This window comes from Octodon degus, unplaced genomic scaffold (assembly GCF_000260255.1).
Source record: "Octodon degus isolate 3935 unplaced genomic scaffold, OctDeg1.0 scaffold00382, whole genome shotgun sequence".
Taxonomy (NCBI): Eukaryota; Metazoa; Chordata; class Mammalia; order Rodentia; family Octodontidae; genus Octodon; species Octodon degus.
Window position 1 is genome coordinate 400,064 of NW_004524958.1, and position 21,470 is coordinate 421,533.

Sequence of the window (21,470 nt, forward strand, 5' to 3'; positions counted from 1 at the left end):
AGAGCAATAAAACCAAACCACAGTATGTCACCTCATCCCTGTTGGTGCAGCTGTTGTTAAAAAATGAAAACGTAAGTTGGGTAAAGATGTGGAGCAATGAAAACCTTTGCATACTCTTAGTGGGAATCTAAATGAGTATAGCTATTAGTGAAAACAATGTAGAGGTACGTAAAAAAGCTAAAGCTAGAACTAGCAAATGATCAGCCATTCCACTGCTAGGTTATATCCAAGAGAAAGGAGAATGCCCACAGGAGCCACCAGCATGCCCAGCTTCAGTGCAGCGTCGTGCACGGTGGCCAAGATGCGGAGAGAACCCAGTACCTGTCCAAGATGAGTGGATTAAGATAATGTGGTCTACGTGTGTAATATAGAAGGGAATGTTCTTCAGCCTTAAAAGGAAGACTGTCCTTCCCATGAAATCCTGCTTGGGTTCAGGGTCAAGGCAACATGCATGAACTTGGAGAGTGCGATGCTAAGTGAGATGAGCCAGGCATAGGCTAATACAAATATGTGGGAATCCAAGCAAAGCCAGACTCTGTGGAACAGAGTTGAAGTGTGATTACCTGGGGCCAGGTGCTGGGTGGAAGGGAGGAGATGTTGGTCTACAGGCACGAAGTTATGATTTCTGAGATGGGCCGGTCCTGGACACGTAGTGTGTAGCAGAGTGGCTATGGGTAATAATAGTGTGTAGCTGGGATTTGCTGGGGCGATGTTAAGCAGCAACACACACACACACACACACACACACACAGTTTTAGTTATGTGAGATGGTGGGTATATGAAATGGCTATAGTAATTACATCATGGGTATGTGTTTCAGAGCACATGGTATAGCTTAAATATATACAATCATTTGTTAGCTCTGCTTCAGTAAATCTGGAAGACAGGAGTAGACTTGTGGAGACAGGAAGCGGGTCGTGGGAAGAGGAAGTAAAAATGATGAAGATGTGATAGGTGTATGGCCAACTCCCTGAGACGAACATAGTTGGTATGAATGTAAACACACCAGTAAAAATTTTAAAAAGTAAATATTTCAATGTCTCCTTAAGAAATGTTCATAGAAGAGTGAGGATTTTTTTTTTTCAAGCTTATAGAAGCATACAGGAAAATGTAAAAATGACTATGCGAATAATTAGCTTGAGTAATTCATTGGCCATTAGCTTTTGTTCAGAGACGCCAATAAAGCGTTCTTCATAAAGACACCATCGGCTGGCTGTGTTGAACGTCAGGACTTCCAGGTATTTCTGATGAGCTTTGTAGAATACAAGGTGTTTAGTGTGCATGGCATGCTCTTTTAGACAGATTTTGTGACATGATAGCCTGGTATTTAATGGTATCACCCCATAACAGCGGAGACTACATTCTAGGGAGATGCATTTTAAGTGTAAAGAATGTGAGAAAGGGCTGGGGACAGGAAGCGGGTGGTCTAAGTGCCTGCCTGACAAGTGCAAGGACCCAGGATTGATTCCTGGTACCACATGCTGTGCCAGCCCTGGAAGCCTGGGCATGTTATACTGGTCCTGAAGGTGGCACACGCCTATAATCCTAGCACTGGGGAGACTGAGACAGGATCACTATGAGTCTGAATTACATAGTGAGACTGTACCAAATAAGTTTAAAAAAAAAATTTGCTTTCAATTTACAATATGAATTCAGTCTTAAGTACACTGTAGACTAAATATTGAAAAGTAATAGCTCTTAGATTCTTTATTTTTTTTGGGGGGGGGACTGGCTCTGCCCATCCTGAGGACAGGGCTGGCATGGCATGTGGTACTGGAGATCAAATCACGGCCCTCTGCACCTGCCTAAGCTTGCCTAAGCAGGTGCTTTAGACTGCTGAGCTATCTTGCCAACCCTAAAAGTAGTAGCTCTTAGAGCTGCAGAACTTAAGTTGATTAGATCAGTAATTAGCGAATTAAGTAATTAGTGAATTAAGTTCACCAAATTTCCTTTTACCATGTTCCTTTTTTTCTAGCAAATGATAAGAGAGATCATCGTTTGCTTGGTATGTTTCAGGCCACCAATCTGTACGTGAGATCCAGAAGTTATTTCTGAAGCAGAGCTCCTATGCTGAGGTGGTCACAGACAGAACATCAGGCACCAAACTTGAGGGTTCCACTTTCCAAGAAAGTTGGGATTCTGAGTGTGCGTTTGAGAGGAAGCTAGCAGACGAAGAGACACAACTCGAGCAAGGGGCTGCTTCTCATAACAAAGCTGTCCCAAAGGAGAGAGAGCACACATTTAACAAGTCTGGAAGATGGTTCCATTTGGACACTGCGGAAGAAAGAGTCCATAGTGGCATTTCAGGTAAAAGTTTCAAAAAAACCTCAGTGGTAATAAAACAGACAGGAATCTATGCAGGAAAGAAGCTTTTGAAGTGTAATGAGTGTAAGAAAACCTTTACCCAGAGCTCATCCCTCAATGTCCATCAGAGAATTCACACTGGAGAGAAGCCCTACAAATGTAACGAATGCGGAAAGGCCTTTAGTGACGGTTCCTCCTTTGCCCGACATCAGAGGTGCCACACAGGCAAGAAGCCCTACGAGTGTGTGGAGTGCGGAAAAGCCTTCATACAGAACACATCCCTTATCCGTCACTGGCGATACTACCACACGGCGGAGAAGCCCTTTGACTGTGTCGATTGCGGGAAGGCCTTCAGCGATCACATAGGGCTTAATCAGCACAGGAGGATTCACACCGGAGAGAAACCGTACAAGTGCGACGTGTGTCACAAATCCTTCAGGTACGGCTCGTCCCTTACTGTCCATCAGAGGATTCATACTGGAGAGAAACCATATGAATGTGACGTTTGCAGGAAAGCCTTCAGCCATCACGCATCACTCACCCAACATCAGAGAGTACATTCCGGGGAGAAACCTTTCAAGTGTAAAGAATGTGGCAAAGCTTTTAGGCAGAACATACACCTTGCGAGTCACCTGAGGATCCACACGGGGGAGAAGCCCTTCGAGTGCAGGCAGTGTGGGAAGTCCTTCAGTATTAGCTCCCAGCTCGCCACGCACCAGAGGATCCACACAGGAGAGAAGCCCTACGAGTGCCAGGTTTGCAGCAAGGCCTTCACTCAGAAGGCCCACCTCGCCCAGCATCAGAAGACTCACACGGGAGAAAAGCCGTACGAGTGTAAGGAGTGTGGGAAGGCCTTCAGCCAGACCACACACCTCATCCAGCACCAGAGGGTTCACACTGGGGAGAAGCCCTACAAGTGTGTGGAGTGTGGGAAGGCCTTCGGTGATAACTCGTCCTGCACGCAGCACCAGAGACTACACACTGGCCAGAGGCCGTATGAGTGCATCGAATGTGGAAAGGCCTTCAAGACGAAGTCATCCCTCATTTGTCACCGCCGAAGCCACACCGGAGAAAAGCCTTACGAGTGTGGTGCGTGTGGCAAAGCCTTTAGCCATCGCCAGTCGCTGAGTGTGCATCAGAGGATTCATTCTGGGAAGAAACCATATGAGTGTAAGGAGTGCAGGAAAACCTTTATCCAGATTGGGCACCTCAACCAGCACAAGAGAGTTCATGCTGGGGAGAGAGCCTGTGGCCACAAGAAGAGCAGGAGGGCGTTCAGGCCGACTGCACACTTTGCCCACCACCAGCGGACTCCCCCGGGAGAGGCGTCCGCGTGTCCCTCACTGCCTGCCACATCCAGTCCCCTGGATCTGTTCCCCAAGTTTCTGTGGCCCCCACCCTCACTGCCGTCATCGTAGCCTCATGACACTCATTTCACTTGCACTCATCGCTCAAACTCTGCCCCTCTGTTTTGGTCCCTGATTGACACATTTGTTCTTCACATTATAGTCAGGCTGGGGTGTTTGTTTTTTTTTTAAGTGTAAATGTAACTCACTTATAAAAGCTTGTGTCGTGGTCCTCTCACTTGGCTAATGAACAACATGCTCCCCTTGGTGCCTGGTCCACACCAAGTGCCTGCTAATCTTAGTTCTTTTAAAAGCATTATTTTTGAAATTTGACAAATTGCCAGTCAACTCTAATAAAAAATGGTGCTGTAGGATGAGGCAAGGAGAAACCAGGTATTGCTCCAGGAATGGAGTGCCCGAGGCGGTTAGGTTTTGCCTCTGTGTGTTTATATCGTGATGCCCTTGTGCACCTTGTGCACTCTGGCTTTCCAGGCAGTCTACGTGTAAGGTGGGAAGATTCAGCTTGACTGTAAGAAGACGCTGTTAGTCTGGAGAGTGTGAGTAGGCCAGCAGGGACGGATGGGGTAAAACCCCTGGAGAGACAGATTTATACACACAAAGTTAAAACTGTCAGCATTACTCAGGAATGAGAAAACTCAGCAGAACTTAGTTCACTGAACACATTGGTTTATGAATAAATTCTAATACACTTTCAAGGACCCATAGATGCTTGGGTAAACTGAGGCAGAGCAGAGTCCGCAAACTGACTCCTGGTCAAAGTGTCTAACTTTTTGTATGGCCCATTACCTCAAAATTTAAAAATATTTTTAAGTGGTCAAAAAAGAATATTTCAGCATCATAATGCGAAGTTTAAATCTCAGCACCAGTGTCAGAGTTGCCTTGGCCAGCAGCTACACCAGTCTGCTTACTGTCGGGCTGCGTTCGGGCTTCCTCAGCAAAGCTGTGACACGCGACTCACAGTCGCACGTGCTCACTGCCAGTACCTTCTCGGAACGCTTGCTGATCCTGGTCTGGAGTTTCCTGAGAAACCGCAACTCTCGGCCCAGATTCTGTCAGCTGCTGGTTTTGTCAGTGGTTTTACTGAACCACAACCATCCCCATTGTCCTTTTACACAGCAGCAGCATGGAGTATCTGTAACGGAGACAGGCCTGCAGGGCCCCAGGTGCTTGCTGTTCCCTTCTGGGACATTTGCCAACCACTGCTCTAGCATAAAGGAAGCTACGCAAAGGTTTTTCATTTTATGAGAGTAATAGAACACTTCAAAAACAAAACAGACTGAAAACCATATGAAAAGTGAAATTATTAAACTATCAAATTAGAAAATGTCAAAGGGAGAGAATATTTTTAGATAAAATATTCAGTATTCTTAAAATGTAAATTTGATTGAAAAACAGTCACAGTAGGGTACATTCACTTTGGTGGGATTTTTTTTCCCCTGAAACATGAAGCGTGAGACAAGAATGACAAGGATATTTTTTAAATAGGTTTTTTTTTTTTTTTTTCTTCCATCTGAGGCTTGTTACGTCAGTGTTTCAATTTTAGGGAAATGACATTTGAAAATTGTCCACATGTCCAAAATGGAAGAAATACATTTATGCCTTACAGGTAACTATAGGACAATATTGAACATACCTAGTTATAAAGTACGATGTTAAGAGGCAAACGGGCAGGATGCCTTCAGCAAGTAGGATGCGTGGTCCTAGGAGCTGCAAAGGCAGAAACTAAGTGGGCCTGCCTCATAATTTAAAAAGTCACCAAAAACATGTAAAGGTCAACATGGTAGGGAACGCGTGCAAGCCGTAAAGCTGGCCGGCGAGGAGCCTGCTGTTCCACCTGCAGAGTGGCGGGGGCAGCTGACAGCCGACAGCAAGGGAGCCGTTCAGAGCAGGCACGTGGTCAACCGCATGAAAACAACAAAAACTACCGAATGAAAACAAAATTTTCTTGGCCCTTAGCTGGGTTAAAGTCTAAGCTTCGTGTGATCCCAGTACTGGTTTCCGTGAGAGAACAAATCCTTGTCTTCGTGAGCAGTGTAAGTCTGTCTCCTCCCTGCCTTGGATCATGGTGACCCGTCCGCAGTAGAATTGTGTGATTCTTTGGGGCAGCAATTCCAGGTCTAGGAAATGGATCCCACAGGAATAAAGAGATGCATACGTTATGACAGAATTTTAAAAATTATGACAAGGATTCGCTGTCCTGTCAAATGGATGGCCTAAATCGTGGTATTTGGTACTGTATTGTACAGTTGGCAGGAACATGTTCAGCATCACGTCTGTGCCTGAAGAGAGCCTTCGACAACACACGCAATGAAATATGACACTTGCAGAATGCTATGTGTAAAAGGATTTGGATATAGGAATTCATTGATTTTAATCTTTATCTGGTACAGGGTATTGCTGTGCAGCTTGGGCTTGTAGTGATCCCCCTGTCTCAGTCTCCCCGGTGCTGGGATTGCAGGCGTGCGCCACCACAGCCATTTTTGGTGGCATGGCATGTGGTACCAGGGATCAGTGCCTGGGTCCTTGGGCTTGTCAGTCAGGTGCTTAGACCACTGAGCTATCTCCCCAGCTCCTGTAAAATGATTTTGTAGTCAAAATTAGTGAGTATGCATGTGTGCGCACATGCATACATGGGGATATTTTTCGTCTTTTTTTTTTTTTCTTGTTGTAGGGACTTTCCCTTTTTCCACTGTGCATTCTGCCAAACTGTCAGTCACACATGGATCCAGTTAAGCCAACCAGACTTTTCATCCTTTGTACTTGGAGACAGGGATAGAAGCAGGGCCAGTATTCAGCTTCATGAATCAGTAGGGCCATGATGGATGTTTGTATATGAAGATTTGTCTGCGTGTGTACTGACGTTAGAATTTTGGGAATGCAGCAGTTTCTTTGTTCCAACTCTGCCTCTTTCAGTCTGTGTCACCAGTGTTTATACTAAGCTGATTCTCTTGAAAGCTGTAAATTCATGCGAATCTCATTGGGGTAGAGATGAACCATAGGCACACATCTCTTTAGATCCGCTTCTTAGAGACCTAAGTATTTGAGCATCTCTGTGATAGTTCTCCTTAATTCTTTAGAGAACTTGGTGTGACTATACAGTATTCATTGATCTTCCTGAGGTTCTAACAAAGTATGTTTTAGTCCTGCTCTCAGTTCCTCTGCCTCAATTACTTATCTGTACCATGGATTTTTATCTTTGCTTGGAAAATATTTTTCCTGATTTTAGCATAATTTCTAATGTGTAGAAGCTGAAAAATTTCAAAACCCAAATGGCCTTGTTTCTTGTTAGCAGTCTTTTCAGTTTGTATTTCTTCTCTTTCAACAGCAGGAAAAACAGGCAATGCCTTCAACACATTGCTTCAGAGTTTCGTTAGCTTGAGCACCCAATTCTGCCGAACTTCCAGCCACTTTGCAACAAGGCCCCCTTTTGTCTCGATTTCAGTAGTTTTATCTTTCTCTTATTCTTTAGGCTCCTAAGGTCTGAATTTTCTGTGTGATCCCCTCTTTACGTAGGTGTGATACAGCCTGCAAGCATCACGGCAAAGGCCGGGGGACAGAGTCAAGGCTTCCACGCTTCCTGCTCCAGGGAGACGGAGGCTTCCGGTTGGGGTCTCCCAACTGAACTACACGTGACCCAAACAAAAGTTGTTACTCTTCAAAAAAAAAAAAAGTGACAGTCTATACAGTGTCATTCAAAAAGAATCATTAGATCCATGTAAAACAAGAAAAGAAGCCAAATACAGAAGAACAAGTAACAGAGGCCAATCCTAAGAAAACGCCAATACTGGAATTAGTAATGTTATAGCCAATTATGATTCTGAATAATATGAAGGATATGCTAAGTAATATAAAGAAATGTGCTGTTAACGAACAGATGAGAATTTTTTCAAATGCATAAATGAATTCAGAAATGGGAATCCTGGAACAGAAATATTTGAGAGGAAACTTATTGGAGAGGTTTAACAGGAAATGAGAGGATGACGAGTCAGTGGAGTTGAATAAACGTAAGTGGACATTGAAAGAGAAATCCAAAGGACTGAACAGTGCTTCGGTGACTTATAATAATGTCAAAAGGTCTTACACGTGTGTTTAGAGTTAGCACAAGAGAATGGGTGACATATGAATCCTGTTTGAATTATGTCCACAATTTCCCCAATTTTTTGGTGAAAAATTACAAATTTTCACATTCAAAAAATTACAAAATGCCACATAGGATAAATACAAAGAAAAGCATAACTTTGTTGCATCATTATACACCTGCTAAAAACAGCATGAAAAACACCTGAAAATTGAAATGACAATGAAAAATACCCAAGTGTTGTAAACAGAAGCAATAATATGAATGAATGTTGGCTGGATTTTAATAATCAGAAGATAGGGGAATGACAGTTTTTAAGTGCTAGTATAAAGGTTTCAACCTAGAATTTTATATTAAGAAAAAATCCCCTTTAAAATGAAGGCAAAATATTTTCAGATAAATAGAATATTAAATACTATCACTTTGCTCTAGCAAAGCAACAAGAAATGCTAAAAAGTTCTTCAGATCTTACAGAAAGATGAAATAACTGAGGCAGCCAGGCTAGATGGGTTGGAGATGGCCAGTTTCCTCTTCCAGAAGTCCAATAAAACTCTAGTAGGACTGGGGAGATAGCTTGGTGGTCTAAGCACCTGCCTGGCAAGTGCAAGGACCTGGGTTCAATCCCCAGTACCACATGCTGTGCCAGCTACTGAAACATACATACAGTGAAAGGGAGAAAAAGACGCCTGCTCTCTGCTGCTCCTCCCTTTTCCCCCTTGTTTCTTTTGCTGTTTTTCCCCGCCATAAACTTTCCCTCTCTCATGTGCCACTCTGCGTTGGAGCCAGCTCAGTATAGACTGAAACCTCCCCAAACTGAGCTAAGTAAACCCTTCCTTCATTAATTTGGACGTTGGGCATTTTGTCTCAGCAACAAAAGAAAAGTAACTAAGACAGATGTACTCATTTATCCTGGTATTGTGGTAGACTGATGGAGAATCAAAACTTCAAGCTTATCCTGGGAAACTTGGTGATTTAGTGAGACATTGGATCAAAATAAAAACAAAAAGGGCTGGACTTCCATGAGGGTGGCAGAGTGGTGAACAGCAAAAAAAAACCCCAAAATATTTCTTTGAGATTTGGTGTCCACGTGCTAGAATGTAGTAGCATGAGGAAGAGAAGACAGAAGTGGGCCCCAGGGGCCTTGAAAGGTTCTGGAGCAAGAATTGCAGCCCACAGGGAAAGCGAAGAGAGAGATCTCAGTGCAGAAGGAGGAGGCAAGTAGCACGTTCTCCCTGAGCCCTGACTCACGGCATGGGAGGGGCAGCTCAAACCTGTGGACACACAGTGACTATGGTGATCCCAGAGGCCTCCACAGAGAAGTGTAACCGTGGAGCGGAGCAGTAGGTACAGCAAACCTCAGTGACGCTGAGTTACTCAGGCTCTGACATCCCCCAGGGGAGGGTGATTGGCTGGTAGCCATCTTGAAGGGGAGAAAACTAAGTCCAGAACTCAGAGCAGCTACGGATGGCTCCATCAGCACCTCCCAGTGCTAGGGTGAGGCAGAAGTGAATGAAGTCAGCAAGAGGTAGTGGTGCTATTCTGTTCTGTTCTTCTTTCCTTCTCTTTCCCCTACTGTCTTCACCAGTTTCCCAAAGTTTACATAATCCTTTGTCCTCCACTTTTGCTTTTAGTCTCTTCTTTTATTTCTCTGTTTTCCCCCAACCCCTTTTTTTGTACCAGGAATCAAATTCAGTACCTTGAACTTGCCAGGCAAATGCCATACTGCTGAACTATATCGCTAGCTGCCCCAATGCTTTAAAAATTTCTCCATATTGAGGGCATATTTATTATATATAATTTTCTGGTTGGTTTTATATTTTGCATATAACCACAGGTATAGTTCATATGGTTAGAGGTGGCAAATTTATAGTTACCAGAATTTGTCACTTTATAGGCTCCATTTGATGCTATTGTTATTGCTGATTTTACTACTTTAGGAAAGGTGACATAGTTGTTCTGATTAGTTGTTCTTTCTGGTTTGCCATGACTGAGATTGCCCACGGGTTATAAACAGTACTATAGATAGTGCCAGAGAACCAAGGACTGGGCCACATAGGCAGCAACTTCTCATCCCCAATGAATTGAAGAGGTGGGATCTTGCAACTGACTCAAAAGCCAGCTACACCTGGAAGACCACTCTGAAAAGTGGTCATCTCCTCAGAATTCTAAATTCTAGCAATAAAACTGTCTGCCATAAGTGATTTACAAGCATCAACCCAGGAATTAAAGAAAATGAGAAGACACTTAAGCATGATGCAGCCCCAGACGTCCAGCTCGCCCAAGGCAAGCCCACGGATAATGAAGTGGAACAATTCTAAAGCCACAACCTGGATTCTCTGAAGTGGTAACAGCAGAATAGCAAACAGACGAATGAGCCTCTAGAAAAAAATCAAAGCAGAAGTAATTTCTCAGATAATGACAGAGACGGTGACCATAGTGAAAGACACAGTCCTCGGTCAATGGTTGTGTGGTGATGAAGGCTCTGTGGACATCTTTTTGTATAGAAATGCTTGGACGAGAATAGGCCAAGTAACTGTGTCTTGCTTCTGTCCCCTTCAGCCTAAGTCACACAATGGTGTTATAGTTTATAATTAGATTTTTCCTCAAAACCTGAAGGGCTCACAGGTGGTACTTCTGGGAGGTGGTTGATTATGGATGTGATACTCGGTGGATGAGTCCACTAAGAAGTTTACAGCTAGACGTGACAGTGGGAGAAGTGAGGCTGGGGTGGTCATTGGGGATGCGCCTGGGAAGGGCAGTGCAGCCTCCTCCTTCCTCGCTCTGTTTCCCCATAGCGCCAGGAGGCGTTCCTTTGCCATGCCTTTCTGCCTCGGAGTTAGCCTGGAGGGACTGGCTATGGCCTGAAACCTCTATAAACTGAGACAGAATAAACCTTTCCTCACATGCACAAAAAAAGAAAAAAATATAAATAAAAAATTTTTTAAAAAAGAAAAAGAAAAAGGTGCTTAGTGGCCGTGGAGTATAGATAGATTTAAAAAAAAATAGAAGAGCTTAGGAAAATGATGGAAAGCATGAATACCCAACACAGGAAAGTACTGAAATCCACAAAAGAGATTAAAACAAATGTCCAGGAGATTAAAACTTCCATTGAAATTGTACACAGCAGAATGAGCCAATGTGAAGACAGAAGAGCAGATATAAGGGACAAGATTGCAGTCAGCAGTCATGAAAAGAAAGAGCTCTCAAAAATAGCAAGGGATCATGAAAAATCAGAAATAAATAAAGTAAGATTGATTGGAATCCATGAAAAATCAGGAGATGGCACCAAAAAAAAAAAAAAACTCATAAAACCACTGTTTCTAGAAGTAATGGCAGGGGTGGCAAGATACCTCAGTGGCCTAAAGAGCCTACTTAGGCAAACTTAGGCAGGCACAGGGGACCACGATTCAATCCCCAGCACCACATGCTGCGCTAGCCCCACCCTCAGGGTAGGCTGAGCTGGCCCCCCCCAAAAAAAAGCAGAAAACTTTCCAAGAAGGAAAAAAAGAATTTTATATGCAGATAAGTGAGGCACATAGAACTCCAGTTTGCCATGATCATAAAAGATCTGCACCCTAGCATGTAGCCATCAAGATTCCAAAAACTGAACACATGAAAAGAATATTAAAAGATGTTACAGCAAAGAAACAAGCTACCTATAAAGGAATGCACATCAGAGTCAAAGCAGACTTCTAAACACAAACTTTCAAGTCAAGGAGAATTTGGAGTGAAGTATTTGAAGCCCTAAAGGAAAATACTCTCCAATAGAGATTGATGTACCCTGAAAAATTATCTTTCAAAAGTGATGAAGAAATAAGATACTTCCATGAAAAAGAACATCTGAGAAAATTTATGACCACCAAATAAGCACTCTAAAATGTTCTAAAGAATATTATAGAAAGAGATAACAAGGACTACAACTCATGAACCTCAGCAGAATCAATCTACCAGGTGAGACAAGTGATTGAACAGAGGGCAGTGAGAGAGGGAACCAACAACATGAAAATAACATAATAAGGATAAGTCAATATTTATCAGTTATGGCCATCAATGTTAATGGTTTCAATTCACCAATTGAAAGATACGGGCTGGAATAAGCAACTCACAACAATATGCTGCATACAAGCAACATATTTAATTAAAAAAGAAAGTTATTGACTGAATTCAGACAATGGAAAACAAGACTGCATACAACAGAAACCCAGAAAACAGCAGGGGTAGCTATTCTATCAACGGAGAAAGTGGATTTCAAGCCAAGAGTGATTAAGAGAGACAAGATCACTACATCCTTGTAAAGGGAACAATGTAAGAAGAAGAGACAGCAATCATAAATATATATGCGCCAAATATCAGTGCATGCAACTATATGAAGCAAATACGAATGGGCACGAAAAATCAAATAAGCCATAATGTAATTGTAATGGTTGATCTCAACAGCCCATTATCACAAATAGATAAATCAACTGGACAAAATCTCAACAATGAAACATTAGAACTGAACCAAACTTTTAAACAAATGGACTTAAAAGTAGACATCTACAGAGTGTTCCAACCCACCCCATCAGAATATACATTCTTCTCAGTTGCACACAGAATGTTCTCCAAAACAGACCATAAACTAGCTCATAAGGTATGGACAAATACATACATAGGTATTGAAATCAACCCATTTACATTATCAGACCATAGTGTAATAAAATTGGAAATGAATGGCAAAAGAAACTACAAGAATTTCATAAATACATGGGAATTAAGTAACACCCTCCCAAGTAGCCAATGGGTCACAGAAGAAATTAAAGACTATATTAGAGTTTTACAATTAAATGATAATGCAAAACAATATGTACCACAACTTATAGGTCATAGAGAAAGCATTCCTATGAAGGATATTTATACCAATGAATTCTCCTATCAAAAAAACAGAGTGTAAATAAACAACCTAAGTTGAACCTCAGTGTTTTAGAAAAAGAAGAGCTAGTCAAGCCCAAAACTTGCACAAAGGAGAAAAATTATAGATGTCAGGTCAGACATTAATGCAATGGAGACTAATAGCCAAAAGCCAACATTATACGAAGTGGTAAAAAACTGAAAGCTTTCAGTCTAAAATCAAGAACAAGTCATGGATGTGCATTAGCACCAGTCTTACTCAATATAATTATGGAACTATTGGCCAGAGTAATTAGACAAGATAAGCATAAAAAAGAATAAGGATAGGAAAATATTACATTATATTATTACTATTTTCAGATTACATGATGCTCTACCCAGAAGCCCCAAAAACGTCACCAGAAGACTTCTGAATTTAATAGCCCGATTTAGCTGTGTCGCTGCAAACATAATCAGCATTCAAGAATAATAGCCTTCCCATACACAGATGAGAAGCAGCTCACTGTGAGAGAAATTAGCATAACAGCTTTCACAGTAGCATCCAAAAATTGAAATACTGGGGCTGGGAAGATAGCTTGGTGGTCCTAGCACCTGCCTGGCAAGCGCAGGGACCTGCGTTCATTCCCTAGTCCTCACATGCTGTGCTGGCCCCGAGACCAGGTGTGGTGAGCATGCTGGCAATCCCAGCCCTGGAGAGGCTGAGACAGGAGGATCACTAGGGGTCTGAACTGCATAGTGAGGCCCTGTATCAAGTGAGTTTTTAAAAAATTGAAATACCTAGGAATTAGCTTTTTTAAATAAAGAAGGGAAGAGAGGTTATGAGTGGAACCCAGTGGGGGAAAATGAAGAGGCAAGATGTATGTACAGGTATATACATATATACCTGTGTATATGTATGCTCTGGGGAACGTAGCGCAACATGCAGCCCTTATGTGTAATCTTCAATATTGCAATAAATGCATAAATAATGGAGTTTGCTGCAGTATATGGCTCCAGCAACCTCTGTGTCAGGTAAACCAGGCTTGGCTATGATTTCAGCGTGATTATTTCCTTTGTGTCTTATATTTTTGATGGTTGTTGATTTTTATTTTGTTGACTACTGTTCTAGTTGCAAGGATTGGAGTAAAGCCTCCAAGCTTTTTATATCATAGGTAACACAAAAACATCAGTGTCCTTTTTATCCACATCAACCACAAAAATGTTATATGCACTGAAATGCCATTTATATTCCTTCCAGAAAGCATCCCCACAGCTAAACTTAGCTTCCTTATGTAGTTTAGGAAGCATGAGAGAAATCGGGTCCAGCAACGCCAGCGCCACTGAGTGGGATTACGTGACTCATGCGGGAAGCGCCCTCCTTTCGTGCTGCTGTGCATTAGCCTAGTCGGCATTCCTGATGCTGGCTCTTGGTCAGCTGGGTCTGCTATAACGAGACGATGGCCACAGGTATCTTTGGCAGTGCACATTCTCAGTGTTGGAGGTCGGGAAGTCAAGGTCAGAGGTGCCGGCAGATTCAGGTCTTGACTAGGGCCGTCTGCTTCACTTTCAGGCTGCTGTGGGGTCTCCTGGCCTTCCTTTCTGGGGCTGAGAGCATGGATACCTCTCCTTCCTCTTAGCCCACCCTCATGAACTCAAGCAAGCCTTCTGCTTCCCAAAGGCCCCACCTTCTAATAGCATCACTTGGAGCTTAGGGTTTCAGCATCTGATAACTGGGAGAGTGCAGTGTGTAACATGCTGTCATCATCAGACGCTAATGCTGAGTGTTTTAAAACTAAAATCCTACATACCAAATACTCTTTAGTCACTCAGAATATAACCCTGAGCCTGACTGAAGGTGGGCGCCTTCTTGGACCTCTCCCAGCAGAGAAAGGGGTAAGCGGTCAATAGACTGCATCGGAAGGGAGGACCTGGACTCTCTCTCAGGTTCCCAGGGCCGATCAGGGATGTTATTTCCCAGCGTCCCTTGCGGTAGGGACCCGCTATTTCCGCCGCGGACCGGAAGTTGAGTCCGAGAACGCGGAAGGAAGTTGCTAAGAAGGGAGCCGTGGAAGGAGCTAGTGGCGGCGTCCTGGTCTGAGGGAGCGCGGGGGCTGTGGGGCTTGCTGGGGGCAGGAGGGACGTGCGTGCCCCTCGAGTTCCACGGTTGCTGTCAGGGCCGGAGACCCTCGGTAGGGGCGCCCTGGAGCAGCCGCACAGGCCGTCGGGTGTCCCGCGCCCGGGTGCGCTGCAGGGCAGCGTCCTGCCGGAGGAGGAGGAGCTAGGGACGCGGAGGGAGAGCGACGGGCGGGCCGGGTGCGGCCGGAAGTGGGCATTGAGGTTTGGGGATGCGGAGCCTGGGGGTCTGCGTGCTGGGCCGGGGACCTAGCCTCTGAGTGGACGCTGGAGTCGGAGCTGACGGAGCAGACTGTGACGGTGAGTTCCGAGAGGGACTAACCAGGCCTTCTCCAGCCCACTTCCGCCTCTTGCCTATCCGCGGAGTACTCGGCGCCAGAACAGGACTCCTGGTGCTGTGTTGCTCTTGAGCATTTCGTTTTTCCTTGTCAGATTTTATCTTGAGAGGAGACTTGAGAGGTGGGTGACAGGCACAGCTTCAGAAGCGGCAAGGAATTCCATTCCTTTTATGGGCAGTCACCTTCTATCCCCGTTTCTGAAACTTTTCTAGTCGTTAGAGAGGGAGAAGAATTGCTGGCCATCCCTGTCTTGCTTTGTGCTTGCTTTGCTGTGTGCAACCGAAGAGAGATTTAATGAGTGCCTCTTATGTGTCAGACCACCCAGACTAAGGCCTTTTGGAAGCACTAGTTGCAGTCCTTACATTATGAAGTTCAAAGGTGCTTGAATAGGGTGCATGTCTAAATTTAAAAAGGTATTACTGCAGAAGAGTCATCGTCTTTAATCCCCCTCCAAATACTACCCCGCCCTTCCACCACACTTACCCATCCTTAACACTTTATGAACAATAAAATTTTGAAAAAAAAAAAAACACTTTATGAAGCAGTTCTGGGAGTTCTCTTTTGTGACTTTGTTCAGTTGCTCTGTTGTGGTTGCCTCAGTGTCCTCTTGGTTACCTTGTAGTAACTATCTTTTAAAAAACAAACAAAAAAAGAAAAAAAAAAAACTGCAACAGGAAAAATAATCGCCGTATCCAGATCCAGGACAGGCTGTCCCCAGAGCCATTCACTGCAGACTGTCTTGTGACCTTGAATGACTGCCTAAGGTAGGTTTTCTTAGACACTTTGGACGGTGGAAGAACTTTGAGATGGTTAAATAAGAGTTCAGATCCTATCTCTACAGAACAAGGTTGGGGATTTCTTAAACTTTATCACTCTCAATATGTGTTCCTTCTTTACTTTTATTTATGTGTTTTTTGAGGCAGGATCTTATTATGTAGTTCACATTGGCCTTGAACTCACTATGTAGCCCAGGCTGGCCTTGGACTCTTGGTGATCCTCCTGCCTCAGCCACCCAAGGGCTGGGATGACAGACGTGTACCACCACTCCTGGCTGTGTGTTAATTATAATATCCTTTGAGACGATGATGGAGGAAAGAAGTAAAAATTCATCCTCTTCTTGATGAAAAGGAATGGCTTGGGGGGGTAGTCAAGGAACTCCATCAATATAATAATTTGTCAGAAAGCAAAATAAAAACTTGGGTCTCATGACAATGTCTTGGTCCATTTTTCTGAAATCAATAGAGAATATATCAATAGATACCTTTGTTGTATCAAAGGTAAGGCCCTTCTCCACGCATGATGGGATTCTCCAAGAAATTCAGCTCATAGAGTCTGTACACGTCCTGCTCTTTATATATTTTTCTGGCGTTTTCTTGGGCTAATAACTTGGTTGGTGGAGTCAGACAGATACAGGTTGATGACTTTTTCTCACTATTATACACTATATGATTTATATACATTTCCACCTCGCAGAGATTTTATCTGTGACAGTATTCCCTGCTTTGTTTGAAGATTGTGATTAGAAGATTCATGTTTATGTTAACATATTACAAGTATATAATATATACAATGTACTTCATATATTGCTGATGCCGAATGAGTGACTTTGACAGCCATTGTGTTTAGCCTGAAATCCTAGAGCAGAGGCAAATCCCAGTTGCAAGCTATAGGCCTCCCAGTGAGTACTTGGTATGTGGTGTGGAGGGGAGATAAAAAAAGAGGAAGCCAGGCGAGAGGGTTTGTAGGCTGGAATTGTAGTGCTGGTTGGTCTTACAATTTCCTTGTCTTCCTTTAGCTCTGTGCTCTCAGGATAGCATTCTTCTCCACATGAAGAGAAAGGAAGAGGTGGAACTGACAGGGATTGAGCTGGTTAAAGCCATGTCTCTGGTGAGTGAGTTAGCATTTCTCTCCACTAAAAGTCTTGCTTTTCAGGATTTGTAATATTTATTTCTGAATATTGTCTATTGAAGAGCTCTGCTGTGGACCTGCTTGTGATTTCCTCTGCATCTATTGCATCATGCAAACATAGAGATTCAGACAGCCTGGTCTCCTCAGAGGCTCTTCCTCTTCCTGCTTGGTGTCTTTTTTTTTTTTTTTTTTTTAATGTATTTCATATGGTGTCTCACTATGCAGCTCAGACTCATGTTTTCAGCCTCCCCAGCACCGGGATTACAGCGGGGCCAGTGCAGCATGCAGGAATGGGGATCAAACCCTGGTCCCTGCACTTGCCAAAGCAGGCGCTTAGTCCGCTGAGCTTTCTTGCTGGCCAATACTTGCTATCTTTTATTCAAGAAACAATTCAGTCTGAGCCCTCCATTTTTTTCCCCTCAGTGTTTTCGCAGGCATTGACAAAGCAAAAGTATTGACCTTGGAGGAAATTGAGTGTCACTTTGTGCCTGGCTCCTCAGGCTCTGTCCTGGCTTGCAGGGACCTTTTAGTCTGTGAAAGAAGTGAAAATGTAGCAAGTGTACTCCCTGTGCTAAGGCCCACTGCATACGGGCTACACTGCCTTAACTTCAACTATCAGGTAGAGAGAGTAACAGTAGCTAATGTAGGGGACTGTTGTCAGAATTAATGGATTAATATCTTTCAGGTATTGAGGTAGAGGTATCTGGCATGTGCAAAGCACTGTAGAAACATCAGTTATAAAGTTAGTATTTGATTATCATTGAAAAAATAATTTTCTATGCACACACAAAAACAGTGTTAAATATGATAAACAAGAAGCACTGAACATCAAGATGCTTTTTATTCCTAATAGAATAATTTAGAAACTAATCACTCACACTGAATTTCAAAGGGTCCTGGTAGTCAGTAAGGTGGGCTAAACACAGTCCATCTTGAATTTCTTTTTTCTTTTTTTTTTTTTTAATGAATTTAGGACAGGGTCTACAGGGTATACAGGGCCTCACTATGTAGATTGGACTCATAGTGATTCTCCTGTTTTCAACTTCCCAAGAGCTGGATTATAGGCAAGTGCCACCACACCCAGTCTCAATCACTGTCTCAGTGAGCCCTGTACCCTGGCCACTGTGCTCTGCCTAGGCAGGTGCTTTAGTCTGCTGAGCTATGTGGCTGGGGTTCACCTTGAATTTCTTATGAAAGCTGCTAGAAAACAAGGACAGCCTCCCCAGAGCAGGAATTTGAGGTCTCTGAGAAGAGAATGGTAGCAGACAAACTGGGGAAGAAGGTCAAAATTTGAGCACCACCATTCTGATACACTGTAGCACCTGGGTTCACAAACACTTTTGTTCACAATTTTGGTTCCCAAATCAATGCTTTGGACAAAATTTTATTTCCATTTGCAAAATTTTATTTCCATTTACTCCACATCAGGTAACAGATAAATTTGCCCATCTCCATATAAACATGGCCATTTTCCCCCAAACCATAAAACAAATTAAGTCTGTGAACCAAGGTACAGTATTTCTTTCAGGTGTTCTTTAGTTTCTCCTGGAATGGATTCAGCAAGCCCTAAACCCAGAGGTGGGTCTTGGCCTGGGCAGAAAGAGCTATAGGAGGAGCTTTCTGGGTGTGGCTCAGGGGTGAGAAAGGGATCTCCTAATGCTCAGTTCAGAGGATGGGACATCGCTTAAAAAAAAAAAATGGTCTTGGGCTGAGGATATAGCTCAGTGGCACAAGTGCCTACCTGGCAAGCATAGGGTCTTCCTTTTGATTCCCAGTACCAAAAACAAAGAACAAAAAAAGGTCTGTTTTCTTGTGGCCTTGAAGTGGCAGTGGGGTCTGTGAGTCTTGCAGACTGAGGGAGGAGAGATGTCCCCTTTAATTGGAGAAGCTATATTCTTAAGAGGGTAGGCTAAACTCTTACTTTTTTCTGTTTTTGTCCTCTCCTTGCTTGGCCCCAGGTTTGGGTATCTTGTTGGGAATTATACAGTGGAATGGAAGAAGTAAGTCCCCGTTCCCTGGCCAAAGGACAGAAAAGGGATGTTTCTGGGAAACAGAAGATACTGGAGAGATCACAGAGAGGAGGAGCTCTGGAAGTCACGCACATGTGGGTTGTGAGCTCATGGGCTTCCTCAGCTGCTTGTGCATGGATCTGATCCTAAAGAGCACACCATGGGCCCTGCAAAGTGCACCGAGGGGCTGACCACTGTCTAGGGCTCAGGCCAGCCACCAAGTGGGCACAGGCAGGACGGAGGCTTGGAAAACAGGAAAGCAGGGACCAACCAGGGGAAGTACGTTGAAACCTGCACATAACCAGAACAGAACATTCTCCGTAGTACTTAAACAGATTCATAATATTCTATCTAAAATATTCCACATAGAATCCAAAAGTACTCAGTTTACAAATCAAACAAACGGAAACCCAGAAAAATTCCAGCTCACCAGAGAAAGGACAACAGATACTACCATGAATATGATACAGATGGTTGGAATTATCTCACAAAAACTTTAAAGCAGCTATTATATAAGTACTGTGTACACTAACCTGTTTGAACACTCAGTACTGAATGAAGTAGGCATTATAAAATGCTCCAGCAAATAAAACTGACCATTCTGAAAACAAACGGAAAGATAGAAGGTGTCAACAAAAATGGAAGAAATGAAAAACCCAATGGCCAGGAGACTCACACGGGGTGAGCTTACAGGGAGAGTGGGGAGAAGTGAACTGAAGGTGGACAGAAATCATCTGATGTGAACAACAAAGCGAGGAAGGGCTAAGCCAAGCTCTGGAGCCTTGTGCGGTGACACCAGAATATCCAAAACAGTAAGTCACTGGAATGTCAGAAGGAGAGAAGAAAGAGGAGTGTAGAAGAAAGTATTTGAATAAATGTTAGCTCTTTCTCAGTTTTAAGGAAAGTTATCACCCTGTGGATCTCTGAACCTTAGCAAATGCCAGCATGATAAACTCAGAGCTCCCTGTGATCAGTTCAAACTGTTAAAGACTAAAGACCAAACAAAAAGGAGAAATCTCAAAAAATCAGTCAGAGAACAGTAATGCATAGCACAGAGCAACAGCGATTGAAATCATGTCTTATCAGAAACCATGGAAGCCGGCGGGAAGTGCTGAGATTTTTAAGTGCTCAGTGGAAAGCGCTGTCTACCCCATTCCGTGTCTTGAGAAAGTAGCCCTCAGGAATGAAGGAGGCATAAGGTTTCTCATGTGGAAGGAAACTAAGAATTTATTTCAAGATTTCTGAGAGAGTTGTTAAAGTTTTTCTGTTGGAGATAACACTAGAACTTGGAAGATCAATAATGAAGGAAATACAAAATAAATGGTAAATACTGCATGTAAATACAACTTTCTTTTGAATTCTTTAAGCTATCAGTGATTAGAAACAAAACTAAATGTAGACTTACTGAACAGAACACTGTTTGAACGTAAGTGGTCTAGATGTAGACTGCGTCTTCACTGTAGCTCACTGGAATTAGATAAAACGTAAACTAAGCCAGAGGCTCAGCTGTTCTCAGCCTCTTCCGTCCTCTGTCGTGACCATAGGTAGCAGTCCTTGGTCGTTTGCCTTGTACCAATTGAGCCTATTTTCTCTTCATTCTCATCACACTGCTATGAGGTGAGTACTAAAGTTATCCTGGGTTTTTCAGATGTCAAATTGGAGGCCCAAGGATGTTAATTCATCTGGCTAGAATTATCCAGGTAGCCAGTATGACAGTCTGAGTTCCTTGCAGTAATTGGACCTTTTAAAGAATTTCACTTAACACTGGTATTTATTTAAAATTCTTTTACTTAGATTTTTTCTTTTTTTTTTTTTTTTTTTGGTGGAACCAGAGATTGAACTCAGGCCCTTGTGCTTGCCAGGGAATTGTTTATTCCACTGAGCCATCTCCCCGGCCCCAAGATTTTTTCTTTTCTTTTTATTACTTTTTTGAGACAGGGTCTCACTATGGTGTACAGGCTGGCCTCAAACTCACTTTTGTATCCTAGGCTGGCCTTGAATTTACACTGATCTCCTGCCTCAGCCTCCCGAGTTCTGGGATTACAAATGTGTACTGCCATTCATTTACTTTGAATCACAAAGTAAATTCAATGTTTCCCAGCAGTCACAGACTGGTGAATCACCATTACTGTGCTGCTGGACTGGAAACGAGGCCCATGAAGCAGAACACAGGCTGTGTGACCTGTATCACAGTACAGGATTTCTCCTGGTGCTTCCGCTCAGAAGAGTATAAAAGGATAATTTCCAAGTGGGTTCTCTCCCCATGGAAATTTTGCTAGGAAATTTTTTCTTTCATCTTTCAGGCACAGCTCTTAACATGTCAAGAGCACGGTAAGATTTCTTAGAAAATATTGTGGAAATTGAAATCATGTTCATCAGGTCAGCGTTGTTCCTTTGAACTTTTCCCTCGTCACTTTCCAGAGCTCTTTAATTACTCCGTGTGAAGAAAGAATCCATCTCCTAACAC

General features: G+C 43.2%; 2 protein-coding genes across 2 annotated transcripts in view; both read left to right on the forward strand.

Annotated features, from left to right (window-relative positions):
* The window catches only part of Zfp28 (ZFP28 zinc finger protein), a 16,072-nt gene extending 11,934 nt beyond the window's left edge, over positions 1-4,138 (forward strand). Inside the window, exon 6 of the mRNA XM_023708513.1 lies at positions 1,989-4,138. Coding sequence (XP_023564281.1) covers positions 1,989-3,722 — 1,734 coding nt within the window. The 3' untranslated portion in view covers positions 3,723-4,138. The remainder of the gene's footprint in view (positions 1-1,988) is intronic.
* Znf470 (zinc finger protein 470) overlaps positions 1-21,470 on the forward strand; it is a 35,744-nt gene that overhangs the window by 3,298 nt on the left and 10,976 nt on the right. The window contains exons 2-4 of the mRNA XM_023708520.1: positions 14,969-14,975; positions 15,061-15,207; positions 16,882-16,973. Of these exons, the coding sequence (XP_023564288.1) occupies positions 16,914-16,973 (60 nt within the window). The 5' untranslated portion in view covers positions 14,969-14,975; positions 15,061-15,207; positions 16,882-16,913. The remainder of the gene's footprint in view (positions 1-14,968; positions 14,976-15,060; positions 15,208-16,881; positions 16,974-21,470) is intronic.